At 42.7% G+C, this 15,768-nt stretch overlaps 1 protein-coding gene across 3 annotated transcripts in view; it reads right to left on the bottom strand.

Moving 5' to 3' along the window:
• The window catches only part of COL15A1 (collagen type XV alpha 1 chain), a 1,158,634-nt gene that overhangs the window by 189,675 nt on the left and 953,191 nt on the right, over positions 1-15,768 (bottom strand). For all 3 annotated transcript variants that reach the window (XM_075314950.1, XM_075314949.1, XM_075314951.1), the window contains one exon: positions 6,915-6,976. In XM_075314950.1, the coding sequence (XP_075171065.1) occupies positions 6,915-6,976 (62 nt within the window). The remainder of the gene's footprint in view (positions 1-6,914; positions 6,977-15,768) is intronic.

Genomic DNA, 15,768 nt, shown 5'->3' with positions numbered 1-15,768 from the left:
GGTTGATCTTTGTCTCATCTGTCCATAGAATACTTTTCCAGAACTGAGCTGGCTTCATGAGGTGTTTTTCAGCAAATTTAACTCTGGACCGTCTATTTTTGGAATTGATGAATGGTTTGCATCTAGATGTGAACCCTTTGTATTTACTTTCATGGAGTCTTCTCTTTACTGTTGACTTAGAGACAGATACACCTACTTCACTGAGAGTGTTCTGGACTTCAGTTGATGTTGTGAACGGGTTCTTCTTCACCAAAGAAAGTATGCGGCAAACATCCACCACTGTTGTCATCCGTGGACGCCCAGGCCTTTTTGAGTTCCCAAGCTCACCAGTCAATTCCTTTTTTCTCAGAATGTACCCAACTGTTGATTTTGCTACTCCAAGCATGTCTGCTATCTCTCTGATGGATTTTTTCTTTTTTTTCAGCCTCAGGATGTTCTGCTTCACCTCAATTGAGAGTTCCTTAGACCGCATGTTGTCTGGTCACAGCAACAGCTTCCAAATGCAAAACCACACACCTGTAATCAACCCCAGACCTTTTAACTACTTCATTGATTACAGGTTAACAAGGGAGATGCCTTCAGAGTTAATTGCAGCCCTTAGAGTCCCTTGTCCAATTACTTTTGGTCCCTTGAAAAAGAGGAGGCTATGCATTACAGAGCTATGATTCCTAAACCCTTTCTCCGATTTGGATGTGAAAACTCTCATATTGCAGCTGGGAGTGTGCACTTTCAGACCATATTATATATATAATTGTATTTCTGAACATGTTTTTGTAAACAGCTAAAATAACAAAACTTGTGTCACTGTCCAAATATTTCTGGACCTAACTGTATATATATATATATATATATATATATATACATACACATACGTTATTCTTATGTCTTAGGCCCACTTCACACATCTGTGTCTCCAATACGTGTGGTGTCCGTTTTCACACGTATCAGAGATACTTTCACATGCATACTAATTCAAATCAATGGGGATCTTCATACCTCCATATTTTCTTGAGTCCATGTGAACCACCTGTTTGTGTGATCCACACAGAGACATGAACTTTTTTCCGGCAGTACGCATAAAATGCAAACAGCACACCGATGTCATCCATGTGACATCCCTGTGACACGTCACGTACTGGAAAAAAACGGATGATACTGAAAAAAATGCTTTTTAATGTGTAAAAGATGTGTAAAGATAGATAAATGTTAGATAGATAAATAATTTGCTTGTACAGCTATTTAGCCAAATAAATAAAGGATAAAATGACATGGGATTCCCCCTATTTTTAATAACCAGCACAGGTAAAGCAGACAGCTGTGGGCAACGCTTAGCTGTCTGTTCTACCTTGGCTGGTTATCAAAAATAGGGGGATCCCATGCTGTTTTTTAATATTATTTAAATAAATTATAAATCATATTTGGCCCTTCCCAGACTAAAAATAGCAGCCAGCAGCTGAAGTGGCGCATCCATTAATTGTGCCAATTCTGGTGCTTTACATGGCTCTTCCCTATTGCCCTCATGCAGTGGCCATGAGGGTAATATTTGTAGGATTGAAGACAGCTGTATAATGTCAGCTGGCATCAATTAACCTCAAAGGCTGGACCAGCAGCCAGTGCCGGGTCTCATGCTACGCTCCGTGAGAACTGCTGGTGGCAGTGACGAGCAGTGACATCATGAGGTCACTGCAGTTCACCGCAGGTGGGTCACACAGCAGATAGCATGAGAACCGCCAGCCGCAGTGACAAGTGGTGGCGCCATGAGGTTACTGCAGTTCACTGCTGCAGGCTCTCATACTTCTTTCTGAGTGACCTAGCTGCTGTGAACTGTGGGAGTCTCGTAACATCATCAATTATCATTGCTACTGGCGTTTCTCACAGAGTGCAGCGTGAGACCAGCAGCTGCTGTTCCAGCCTATGGGGTTCGTTCTCTGAATGTTCTTACGTTGGAGCTGCTTGAGGTTCTTTTGGAAATAAATTGGTGAACGAGGGACTGTGTCCTGTCTTTATTTCTTTAATTCTCTCTTTTCATGTCTTTTGGGTATGTTTTTGTGGACTATTTTGGATTTGTTGTATTACATCAGAATTTAATTTCTTTTTTTCTTTTAAATAAATTGGTGATTGAGGGTTATAGTCAGGGCTGTTTTTTAAATAAAATATCTCTTAGTGTTTTTTCACTTTACTTCAACTGGGTTAGTAATGGGGGTGTCTGATAAACACCTCTTCATTACAAACACCAGGGCTTGATGCAAGCTGACATTATACAGCTGGTATCAACCCCACAAGTATTACCCCAATTGCCACCACACAAGGCAATTGGGAAGAGCCGAGGGGAAGTGCCGGAACTGGCACATCTAATGAATGTGTGGTGCCCCTGGGATTCAGGCGCCACATGGTATTACACCACTTAAAGGGGTAATATCTATTCCAGGTTAGGAGGGGGTTAACTGCCGGTGCCTTCACAAAAAACACACACATACAACAGTAAGGAGCTTTCCCACAGGGGGTGGACTATGGCAGACAGGGTGGTTAGCCATCACGAAGCATGGGACATCCCCAGTCATTAGGACAACCACTGGGGGCGGGCACCACTTGGGGTAAGAAGTAGGCGCAACCATCTCACTAGAGCAGACTTTTCCAGGGCATAGCTTGGGATAACACCTAGTAAAGACAACAGGAGTCGAGTGTTTCTCTTTCTTCATGGGGCCCGTGGCTTACACCTGGAGGCTCAGCCCGGGTTCCGGATAGCAACCGAGGGACACGTCACTAGAAAGACTTTCAAGGGCACCGGTGGTGACCACCGTCTATCCGGGATCGGCTGGAGCCAATTGTGACAGAGATCGGGGCAGCGTCTGAACTATTGGGAGTAAAAGACCTGGAACCGCAGCCCCTGCCTTTGCCTCTCAATTGCCGTCGCCCAGCGCTGTGGCACCAACGGGGACTACCATCACCCCCGTCCTTCCTTCGTCATCCTCGCCGGGGGGGAACGACACCATCCCGGCTGCGACCTTCATCATCAGCCCCGGAGAGCAGCACCCACAGCGGCGGCCCACATCCCTGGCCGCGAACCACAGGTGGCATCACGATAATAAAAGACTTTCCTAACCATCACTACCACCCCCATCCTCCATCCTGCCTCCCGTCCACCGCTTTCCCCCCTTCTGTACATCTTGGGGTCACAAAACCGGGCCAGGCCAGCCCGTGATGACGCAGAGGATCTGCACCCCCGGCCCGGCGATGTGCCAGGTGAAAACCCCTCGACGCCGTTGTGTTATAATTGGCGTCACAAACAGGATCTTCGTGACGCCAAATATAACACACATACGTACAACATGGACATCTCAGTGAGGCCTAAGGTATGATTAAAAAAGAACAAAGAGTTCACAACCTGAGGCTCTCTGTGCTTTTGGCAAAACTATTGGGAGTAAGCCACTATTATATTTTTAAGGGATGCTGTGCTCTTTTGAATTAGCCTTTACATGTGTACTTAGTGGCCTACAATTTTCATTTGTGTTTTTGATTCAACCGAACAGCATACACAACATACAAAACTGGTTGCGGTCAATTGCATCACACTTGCCTAGAGTTGGACTTTATTCTTGGAGTGACTGAAGTGCCCATCTGTTTCAGAAGAAGGCAATACTGAGAGATATAATCCCCCCTAAACTGTTATTGTATATATATACTGTATATACACACATGTAAAGTTTCAAGTGTTTGTAAAAGCTCATGCACGTGACCATATTGTGCCTAGTGCATAGAGCTGCTAGCATACCTATGATATTCCTAACATAAAAAAAAATCATGACTTGCTGTAAGGTAGAGTACCTCCATATTAGCAACAAAAATATATACAGCAGGAGGCAGCTTTTGGACAGACTCCAGAAGCTCTTAACCCCTTCCTGAAGCAGCTGATTTCCATTTTTGCACTTTCTTTTTTCCTCCCCTTCTTCCCAGTCATAACATTTTTATTTTTGTGGACACATATATAATGGAGATCAAAACTAGATAACAACACACAATTTCCTAAATGCTAAGGTCATTGTGTAGTCCGATGTGATTATATACTAACATGAGTAAACTAGCAGTATTGTAAACTTATTTTATGAATTCAATTTATTCCAAAGCACATAATAAAAATGTAAATTAGATAAATAAAAATGAACATTGATTGCAATTAGAGAACACTTTCAGATATCTGCAAGTTATTGGTGTTAATCTGGCTGCTGATTTCTCTCAAACCCTATTTCACTGGCAGCCTAAAGCCTGCTATACACGCTGCAATTAATCGTGCGATCGCATTTGGGATCACACCCGTCCCCATTGTTTGTGCGGCACGGGCAATTTGTTGCCCGTGTCACACAATGATGTAACCCCCCTGTCACATGTACTTACCTTCCAAACGACCTCACAGTGGGCGGCGAACATCCACTTCCTGAAGGGGAAGGGACATTCGGCGTCACAGCGACGTCACACAGCAGCCGGCCAATAGAAGCGGAGGGGCGGAGATGAGCGGGACATAAACATCCCGCCTACCATCTTCCTTCCGCATTACAGGCGGGACGCAAGTAAGCTGCAGTTCATCGTTCCCGGGGTGTCACATGGAGCGACGTGTGCTGCCACGGGAACAATGAAAACCGGACATTCGATTTTATGAAAATGAGTGACATGTCAACGAGCAACGATAATGTGAGTATTTTTGCTCGTTAACACTCGCTCGTAGCTGTCACACGCTACGATATGTCATACGATGCCGGATGTGCATCACTTACGATGTGACCCTGAAGACATCGTATGATATATCGTAGCGTGTAAAACCCGCTTTACTTTCCAGTTTGCACTGACTTTGCAAAAATGGTGTGCCACTCCAAAGTGACTGAAACCCTCCGGCAGCAGGTTGTCCAGATGAAGGCCATAGGGGGGGGATCAAATCAGCCATAACAAGAGAAGAGTGGCCCAAAATCACACCAGAGCAGTCTGAGAGACTAGTGATGTCCTGTGGCCACAGATGTGCTGAAGTCATTCAAACCAAAGGCCTGTACACTTCCTACTGATTGGTGACTGTTGTTACCTTCAGAAAATTTAGTTATAATCTTTCTCTGTGCTATAGTCATTGCGGTTCTCTAATTATGATCATCACGTTTTGGGCAAAATTAAGGTTTTATGTTGATAAACTTTGGATCTTTTGTAAAACACTGTTCTACTGGCATGGTGTACCCCTTACAAAATACCTTCAAGGGTTGATCAATGTAAATTACATTATTTCAGAAAAGAACAAGTGATCATATATTGTTCTCTAATTTTGATCTTATGTATAAGGGCTTGTTTTTTGTCGGACGAGTTGTATGATTGAATGACCCCATTTCTTTTACCACACTGTGTACTGGAAAATGGGGAAAATTGGTGCAATTGTGAAATAAACACAATTCTGGCATTGTTTTTTGATAATTATTTTTATGGTGTACATTGTATGGTAAAACTAACCTTGCAATATGATTCTCCTCATCAGTACCATAAAGATGATACGAAACATATCCAGTTTTCTTATTATTTTAGTGATGAAAAGAATATCAGAAATTTGGAAAAAAAAAGTTTGGCTTGTGTCGCCATTTTCAAAGACCAGTACTGATTTCAATTTTCAGTTAATGGAGCCGTATGAGAGCTTACATTTTGCAAAGTCAGACGTCGTTTTTATATCGATATGACATTTTGATCACTTGTTACATTACAGCATTTTTTGTGGTATAGCAGTGATGACAAAAAAACATAATTTTGTTGTTTTTGATTTTTTTTTTGTTTCCAGTGTTTCTGGATCTGGTTAATTATTTCTATGCTTTGATAGGTTGGATATGTATATTTATTTTAATGAGGAAAAGGAATTGATTTTAACGTTCATATTTTTTTATTCTTTTCTTATTTGTTAAAACATTTTTTTACTTTTCACTGCATTTTTTTAGTCCCTTTAGTGGACTCGAACCTGCGATTGCCTGATCACTTGTACTATATACAGCAATACCACAGTTTTACATCATATAATAAAAGTAATGCTCTCCTTTGAAGCTTGGGATAGGCTGGCTTTCAAGGGAGCTCTGTAATGGCAAATACTAAGGTCTTCAATAGATCTCTGGCTGTCATAGCAACCCATCAGAGCACCACGATTATGTTGGTGCACTACTAATTCTGCTTTTTGAGTTTGTTAGTGGCATTTAACAGGTTAACAATCTTGGACAATGTTTTGCGCTACCCACATTGGTTATAGGTAGGACCTGGCTGTAACTCAGAGCCATTATCTTCTGGGTAAAGGGCGAGCTCACACCATGAGCCCGTTCTATACACCTACTACCAACATGCACTGTTCATGCACTGCAGATGTCATTAAGGGATTAATCTAATCCTAGAAATTAAAAAAAAAACTATTTTATTGTTAGAACTAATTAGTATTGTGTTTAAAAAGTAAAACAAATGTCATGGATTCTTAAGGAGTATTCAAAATATGAACAATCTGTATAGGCTTTATCATTAATGTCTGATAGCTGTGCTTCCCCATTCTTCACAGAGGCCTCGGTCCAAGTGCTGGGACTCTCATCTGTCAGACAATTCTGGCATATTCTATAAATGCCCAGGTTGGGAACACCTCTTTAATTGTTTTTTCTCATTTGTTCCTATGCATTTTTGTGCACTGCCGTTCTCTGATTTCAGATTTTATAAAAGGTGATACATTTGTGGCAGGAGCCTTGTGCATGGCAAATAGTCAAGGAAATTATATTCTGACCCTTACGTACTCTAACATAGGGAAACAATTTTCCATTTTTAGATAAATTAGTCAAGCTAATCTCTTTACCTCTTTCACATGTATGTTTGCAGAGCACAAACACATTTTCATTAATTACATAAAAGATATATAACAGTGAACATACCAGATTTCTGAATCCTGGAATTCCTGGTTGACCAGGTGGTCCTGGGGGTCCAGGAATGGCTACTGTAAAAACAATAGATGTCAAATATTTACAAAATATATGGTACACATTAAAAGGGTTGTTATATAAACACAAGCCGTTTTTGCTCACTCTCTTGCGCTGCTCCTGATGCCTGTTATTGGCTGTCACATGGCGCGCTGAGCGGGGCGTTATATCTACATAGGCAGAGCCGCTGACATCACCAATTGGTTGGGATTTAAGCACTGTAGCCAATAACTAACAGAAGGAGCAGGGCTCAGCGCTCGGGGACTGGGATTTTTTGAAAGGAGATAACTTGGTTGAAACTTCACAAGTGTAATAAAGAAATTTTAAAAAAATGTATTTACTGTACTTTGACTTTGTTTAATTTTTTACAGAATGAATTTAATAAAAGACTTAGCAAAATATTTATGAAATGTGACATTTAGAAATGCAAGATTATATAGACATATTTTATAATGCTGATATCAATTTTACATCTTAAAATGGTTACACAACAAAGATACTGTAGGTGTGGTGGTAGCAGGATAGAGAATAGAGGATGGAGGCTGTTTTCACTGCAGCTGTAAAAATGATCTATTGGAAGCACAGACTATATCTCAGCAAGAAAGAAGCTGCAAACAAATATTTTCATGAAGTGCAATAGAAACAGTAAAACAAAGAATTGTAGAAATATAAACTTCCATATTACTTTGTTGTAATATATTTTCAAGCCACTTCTCCCAATAATTCCATCTATTCATATCTTTACCAACTCTGTTAACCCCTTTACCACACGGCGATTTTCCATTTTTTTCGGTTTCATTTTTTCCTTCCCTTCCTCTAAGAGCCATATGTTTTTTTTTATTTTTCCAGCAATGTAGCCATATAAGGCTGCTTTCACACCTCCGGTTTTAGCAGAGCCGGCCAATCCGGCTCTAAAACCTATGCAACGGATGCGGCGACAAAACCGTATCCTTTGCATAAGTTTTTTACATGCGGCCCGTCCGGTTTTTGCCGCTTGTGGCAGGCTACTGAGCATGCGCAGTGGAAAAAAACGTGCCAGGCAACGTTCCATCTGGACGCCGCATCGGCTAAATCTGCCGCATGCGGCAAAAAACGGACGGAACCCAAGCCCATGCGGCACAATACGGCACTAATGTAAGTCCATGCAAAAAAAAAACGTTTGCGTTTTTTCTGCAAAGCGCCGGATTGTGCCGCACAGGAAAAACCTGATGTGTGAAAGCAGCCTCAGAGCTTGTTTCTTGTGAGACGAGTTGTAATTTTTAATGACACCATTCATTCTGCCCCATTTTGTACTGAAAATCAGGGAAAAAAATCCAAGTGCGGTGAAATTGCAAAAAAAGTGCAATTCCACAATTGTTTTTTTGGGTATTTTATTTACCATGTACACTATATGGTAAAACTGACCTGGCATTATGATTCCCCAGGTAAGTACGAGTTCTTAGACACCAAACATGTATAGTTTTACTTTAATCTAAGTATTGAAAAAATTCTGAAGTTTGACAAAAAAAATAATAGAATTGTGTTTTTGTCGCCATTTTCAAGACCTGTAGTGTTCTCCTTTTTCAGGATCTGGGACTCAGTGACTTCTTATTTTTTGTGACTTGAGCTGATATTTTTAATTATACTATTTTTGGGTAGATGCGATGTTTTGATCGCCTGTTATTGCATTTTAATGCAATGTTGCAGAGACCAAAAAAAAAACGTAATTCTGGCATTTTGATTTTTTTTTTCTCTCTACGCCCTTTACCAATCAGATTAATTGATTTGATATGTTAGATTATGCACTCCTGAAAGAGGTGAGACCAAATATTTGTTTTTTTGGTTTTCTTTATTATTTTATCTTCAATCGGCAAAAGGGGTGATGTGAAGTTTTGGTTTTTTTTTTAATTTTTTTTCATATTTTTAAAAACTTATTTTTTATTGATTTTACTAGTCCCCTAGTTTATGCCTGTACTATCGATCATGTCTGCTGATCAAAGAGATGCTCCAGCATCGCTAAGATCAGCAGAAATGTGAGTCATGACAGCGACAAGGGTCATCAGCTGACCCCGCGCTGTCATGACAAAACATTGGTGCCCTGTGATCACATAACGGAGCCACCGATAGCAGCGGGGAACAGCGCGATCTCCGCCGGAGCTCGTTCGATTGCATTGTCATAGTTTGACAGCTCGATCTAAGGGGTTAACAGGAGTGGTTGGACCTCCAATCCACCCAAGCCTGTTAGCTGTACATGTCAGCTGATAAATTGAACAATAGATCACTTAAAAATAAGAAACTTTATAACATATCCTACTAGAGAATTCCACGTCTTTCTCTTTCTGGACTGATCACTCGTTCTGCAAACTCTCAATTCAAGGGTAAAATCTGTCTTCAGTAAATACGGTATTTTCTCATTACTAAGATAGGGTATAGCAGTTGATGCAGTTATATTCAGATCTGTAACTGTTGCTTCCAAGAACTTGCAAGAGAATTTCTACATCTGCTTCTACTTGTAGCTCCTCTCTTTGCATTCTTCCCACCCTTCTCCATGGAAATTTCAAATCATCTTCTATCTCAGTAATGGGAAATCTGTCTCCACTAAGCATTGATTTTACCCATGCTTTGAGAGCGAAAGATCAATTTAGAAGGTAAAAGAATCAAATCTCTCATTTATACTTACATTATCATTATATGTCAGCACACTGCGATTAATGAATACATGAACTCTGCTAGTGCTGTAAATGTTAAAAATGTAAGATACTTATTGTTTTTTGATCAGAGTGCAAAAGCCATCCAACCCAGTCAAGCTGTACCTAAATATGGATGGTCCCATCACTAATGTAAACCTATCCATGTGCCAAAACAGCCTCATCTAAATGGGGTGTGAAAAGTGAACCAGGCAGATCTCGCAATTAAAATCTTGCATGGGAAGGATGGGTTAAAAAGGGTGCTGAGCCCTGGAGGGAGCCACCACCCCTTTCCAATATGTACTACAAAACATATACTCTCACACCTTTAGTATTAAATTTGTTTACTTATTTTTGTTCTTTGTAGACTAATATGGATATGTGGCCCCATCCAACTCTCAGCACTAGAGTTGAGTGGACCCGTGGAAGTTCGGGTTCTGCGGCTTCAACCAGACTTTAGATAAACTTCTGTTCTGGACCCGTACTTTACCTGACGTTCACTGGAAGTCACTTATTGGCAGTTTGGCTCTCTGACCCATATGCAGCCATCCATAAACAGCACACTTCCGAGGGAGGGAGGGCAGTGGTTTTTTCCATTTTTATTTTTGTTTGTGCATACTATAACCGATAACACTGATTTTATCCTCAGTGCGAGCCATTCAAGCACTGCAAAGGGCTCGCACAGTGCTGCTCGCTCGAGGGTTTTGCATATGTTAAAAACCCAAACTCCAAATTCAAACACCTATTTTTTTTGTCTGTGTCCGGTATGAACACAGAACTTTAATGTTCGGGTCTACTTATCTCAAGGGAAGTTCGGTTCGACAGGTTAAGGCAGATCTTAGATAAAGTTCAGTTTGGACCATTACTTGAACCCCAATGCAAGTCACTAATTGAGCAGTTCCGGTCTCCCCCACATGCAGCCAGGAATAAACACTTCTGGGGCAGGTGGTCGGGGTTTTTCCTTTTTTTTTGTTTGGTGCACACTACATCCAGTCATGCCATTGTTTCTCCCAGTGTGAGCCGTTCAAACACTGCAAGCGGCTCACACTGGGCTGAGCATGGAGCGTACCTGAACACAGCGATGCCCTCGCGAGTGGTTTGCATATGTAAAGCACCCGAACTCCAAAACCCAAACTCTGTTTTTTGGTTAAATCTGTTTAGGTATGAACACCGAACCTCGGTTTCTCTCATCTCTACTGGAGATAAGCCAACCAAAAGCTCGGTATTCAGTGTTCGTTCATATTTTTAATATGTGGAGTCTATGGACAAGTTAAGAAAACAGGTTTGTTACAAATGCAAGTACAATGGAGGGCAAAATAGCACTCCATTAACAGATCCGATGTCCATAGACTCCCATGTTAAAAAAATGGATCTGGCAGAAATCAGTTTCCCAATGGATCTGTTCTAATGGATGAGTACAGGACCGGTGAACTAAAGGCCGCTTTACACACTGCAACATCGCTCAAGCGATCTCGTTGGGGACATGGAATTTGTGACGCACATCCGGTCGCTTTAGCGATGCCATTGCGTGTGACACCTTTGAGCGATTTTGCATCGTTGCAAAAACGTGTAAAGTCGCTCATCGGTGACATGGGGGTCCTTTCTCTAATATCGTTGTTGCAGCAGTAACGAAGTTGTTCCTCGTTCCTGCGGCAGCACACATCGCTCCGTGTGACACCGCAAGAACGAGGAACCTCTCCTTACCTGCCTTCCACCCGCAATGCGGAAGGAACGAGGTGGGCGGGATGTTCGTCCCGCTCATCTCCACCCCTCTGCTTCTATTGGGCGGCGGTTCAATGACGCAGCTGTGATGTCCCTGTGACGCTAAACAAAGCGCCCCCTTAGAAAGGAGGCGTTTCGCCGGTCACAGCGACGTCGCAGGGCAGGTAAGTAGTGTGATGGGTCTGGGCGATGTGCGCCACGGGCAGCGATTTGCCCATGTCGCACAACCGATGGGGGCGGGTACCCATGCTAGCGATATCGGTTATGATATTGCAGCGTGTAAAGCGGCCTTTAGCCTAAATTTGGTGTGCTCTCTAAATAACTCAACATAAAGCCTTTAATGTATAAACCACGGCTATCAAGATCTTTGACCAAAAATCAAACAAACAATTCTACCTTAGGTTTTCAACGTTTTACAGCAAAAGTGGAGTTCATGTATTAATTAATCTCAATGCGCTTACTCATCCTGTATGTATATGTTTGTACATTGACCATAAGGCGGATTTGTGCACCTGTACATTAATTTATTACTAAAGGTGTGCAGGCTCAAATGTTTTTGATTTTACAAAGTTGCTTCTTGTTATGTGTATTATATTGATTTATGAAATAGAAATTGAAACAATGGATACTCTTTACATGTAATCTTTAATTTTTAATTTTTTATTTCCTATAATAGTTTCAACTGCTCTCAAAGCGCATTAAGATGCCCATTTCCTTGCTATCAATATCCTGAATATGCATAAGGTTTTAGATATCAGCTCCTTTTTTAATTCTCCCCACATATTACCTCAAAATCCCATAGACTTCCACATGTCAATTCAACAATTTCTACATCTAATGTCTCCAAACCTTTTGAAGTAACTCAATTTCAAACTCTTTGTATTTTTTCACAGATTCACCAAATATGGTCAAAAACTGAATTATATAGTCCAAATTATATATTCTGACAGTCCTTTCTTTTTTTTAAATAAAGAAGTGATATACAGTTAAGTATTTCTCCAACAAAATTATTGTAATTGCAATTTTTGTTACACATTTATTTATTTTGTGTGTATTGGAACAACACAAAAAAAACTGAGAAAAAAGGCAAATTGGACATAATTTCACACAATATTCCAAAAATGGTCTGGACAAAAATGTGAGTAAACAACTTTGTTTCAAGCATGTGATGCTCATTTAAATGCACCTGTGGCAAGTAACAGGTGTAAGGAATATGAAAATCACATCTGAAACCAGATAAAAAGTGGAAAAGTGGACTCAATCGTTGTATTGTGTGTGCCACAATAAGCATGGAGAACAAAAAGAGGAGGAAACTGTGTGAGGGCTTGACAACCAAAATTGTTGAAAAATTTCAACAATCTCAAGGTTACAAGTCCATCTGTAGAGATCTTGATCCTTTTTACAGGGTGCGAAATATAATCATGAAGTTTACAATTCATGTTACTGTAGCTAATTGTCATGGCGGCATCAGGGTTTGTGGAGACTACAGATTCTGGTACTCTGTCTGCTAACTTCTCTGTGGCCTGTGATCAGCACAGGGAGACGTACTAGTACCATCCCACGGGGCAGATGGTTAACCTACTCATTGCCGGGCCGTTGCAGGTCGGGTCAGGGGATGTCACGGGTGGCCTTGCCCGGTTCCGTTGCCCCAAGGCATACAGTAAATGGTGGGGAAAGTGGGGTGTTTCTGAAAGTTTGTCATGACACCACCTGCATCTTCCCACAGGCGGAGCAGGCCCCGGGTGGATGACGGGGAAAATGGCAATCCCCTGGGAGCGCCGGAGTGCGGGGCGACGGCGTCACTAATCAGAGTCTGAGTCAGCAACTGCGGTTCCAGGTTGTTTTGCTCACTGGTTTAAAGCTGCACCCAGGTGCTGTTCTCTGCTGTCGTGGGCTCCGGTCAATCCCAAGCAAGAAAGGGGGCTACCACCGGTGTTTGAACAGAAAGAGAGAGAATGTCTTTTTCCTAGGATGTCCCCCACAGCAGTTAGATACCCAGGCTGAGCTCCCGGTCCAAGCCCTGGGCCTAGTAAAGTCCAAGAGTTCCAGAGGTGTCTTGTCAGAACTATGGTCCCGACTCGTCTGTCTGTATGTGAGTGTGTTGCGCCTACTTCTATCCCAAGTGGAACCCGCCCCACAGGTGGCTGGTTTCAGTGAAAGGGGAAGTACCATGCATCGTGTTGGCCATCCCCCTGCCTACCCTGAGCCATTCCACCCTGTGTGAAGGCTCCTAAGCTGTATGTAAAGTGTCAATGTGGAACACCGGTGATTAACCCCCTCTTACCTGAGATGAATACTGCACCCTAATTCAGGTGCAGTACCCTGTGGCAACCTGAGCCTCAGGTGCACCACATTCCCCCATGGAAAATGGTAGCACTCCCGGGCTACAACAAAATACAGTTAACACCGCAATTTTTATATGCATGTATCAGGTTAACAAGAAAACATCCTTCCCTTTATGGGAGACAGAAATCATTTCAAACATTTTCAACAATACTGGTCACATGTCATCAAAACATTTCAAAGCAAACAAATGTCAGCATAAATCTTTTCACATTATAAAAACTGTGCAAATATAAAGCAGGTAAAACATTTTCACTTAGGCTTGATGGAACGGATGAAAAATATGGTGGAGTCCCAATGTACACTCGTCAGTGTACCACTCACTGTAGGTTCACAGTGGCTCAGTGGTTAGCATTGCAGTCTTGCAGCGCTGGGGTCCTGGGTTCAATTCCCACCAAGGACAACATCTGCAAGGAGTTTGTATGTTCGCCCCGTGTTTGCGTGGGTTTCCTCCGGGTTCTCCGGTTTCCTCCCACAATCCAAAGACATACAGATAGGGACTCTAGATTGTGAGCCCCAACAGGGACAGTGTTGTCAATGTATGTAAAGTGCTGTGGAATTAATAGTGCTATATAAGGGAATAAATATTATTATATTATTATATAATTAACATCTTCCTTACTGAGCAGAGTTCTTTATTGCTCTAATTCCAGTTGCACAAGAGGTGCAATTATTTACAAGAAAAAGTCCTGGACACCCACAATCCTGTGGCACAAATGTTCATTTAACCATGATCAGGTCAACTTAGAAAAACAGAGAAAAACAATTTTACTGGGGACTGGTTGACCCACCAGTTTGAGTACATTGATCATGTACTCGAAGTACGCGAGGTGCTGGGTGGGAGGCGAGGACTGGTTCTGAACACCTGACTGTAGCGGGCTCTGCCTCAGTTTCAGCTCCCTCCAGTCGACAAAGTCGACATCCAGGGCATACCAGCCCCACTCTCCCCTGTGCCGATGTATACACAACCCAGTCTCCCGGATAAAGATCCCTACCCGGATGGCCGTGCTGGAGGTGGGATTCAACATCACACCGGGACACAAACACTTCCTTGCTCAGCCCCAGCTCCAAAATGAACCCCCACTCCCATTCAAGATCAAACCGGGTCACAGTACCTCTCCGTAGCAGACCCCGCTCTGATGGATGGAACTGGCGGACCCGATGCTTAGCTGCCAGGTTTTGGGTCTCCACTGCCAACTTTTGTTCCTGTCGCCACCACTCCTCCACAACCCGCTGGGCAAAGGTGTCTGGATAAGTGGTCCAGCTCGTTGTGGTCTCCTAGCTCAGTTGAGACTGTCCTTTTTCCCATACCAGACCAGGCATGGGTTCCTCCAACTCCTCGCTGCATGCTTCAGTTCCCTGTAGCTCGTTGGTATTAGCCGGGTGTGCAGCTGCTTGGGAAATGGTCACCGGATCCTCTGTGACCTGGGGAATGGTCACTGCTTCTTCAGCAACCTGGGGGTTGGTCGCCGGGTCTTCAGCGACCTGGGGGGCAGTCGCCGGGTCTTCAACGACCGGTGGAGTGGCTCTCTGGTTCTCAGCAACTTTAATGGCAGCTGCCAGGTCTTCAGTGGAGGATGGCTGGTGGTGTGAGGGATCCGGTTGCAGTGGTGTCTGGGGTCTTGGCCTCCTCCACCGCAGACCCTTCCTTCGACTTCTCCTCAACCAGGATTGGTGGCAGCTGTTCCTCGTAGGCCCGTATGGCCCCCACCATCCCCATCATGGACGCCTGTTGTGAATACATTTTCCAGTTCGGAGCTCCCTCTTGTGGTCAGTGCTGGCAGTGCAGTTAATATGAGGAATGGAAGCGACACACCTGCAGAGGACTGTCAATCATGGTCTGACTGGGCTATTTAACTTAGTAGCTTTCCCTTGATACAGGTAAAATATATCTTTGTACCGTGTTAGCCAGTAGAGATAAAAAATTGTTTAAAAGAACTGAAGTCCTGAACAGATGGTAATAATAGCAAGCTTTCAAGACTACTCAGGTCTCTTCTTCAGGCTCAATATAACACAAAATCTGAAGAGTCACATATTTATACACAACAGGACATAGAATGGGGCAGTAAATAAAACAA

The sequence above is a fragment of the Anomaloglossus baeobatrachus genome, chromosome 6 (genome assembly GCF_048569485.1).
Source record: "Anomaloglossus baeobatrachus isolate aAnoBae1 chromosome 6, aAnoBae1.hap1, whole genome shotgun sequence".
Lineage (NCBI taxonomy): Eukaryota > Metazoa > Chordata > Amphibia > Anura > Aromobatidae > Anomaloglossus > Anomaloglossus baeobatrachus.
This window is presented reverse-complemented; position numbering and strand designations above follow the sequence as displayed.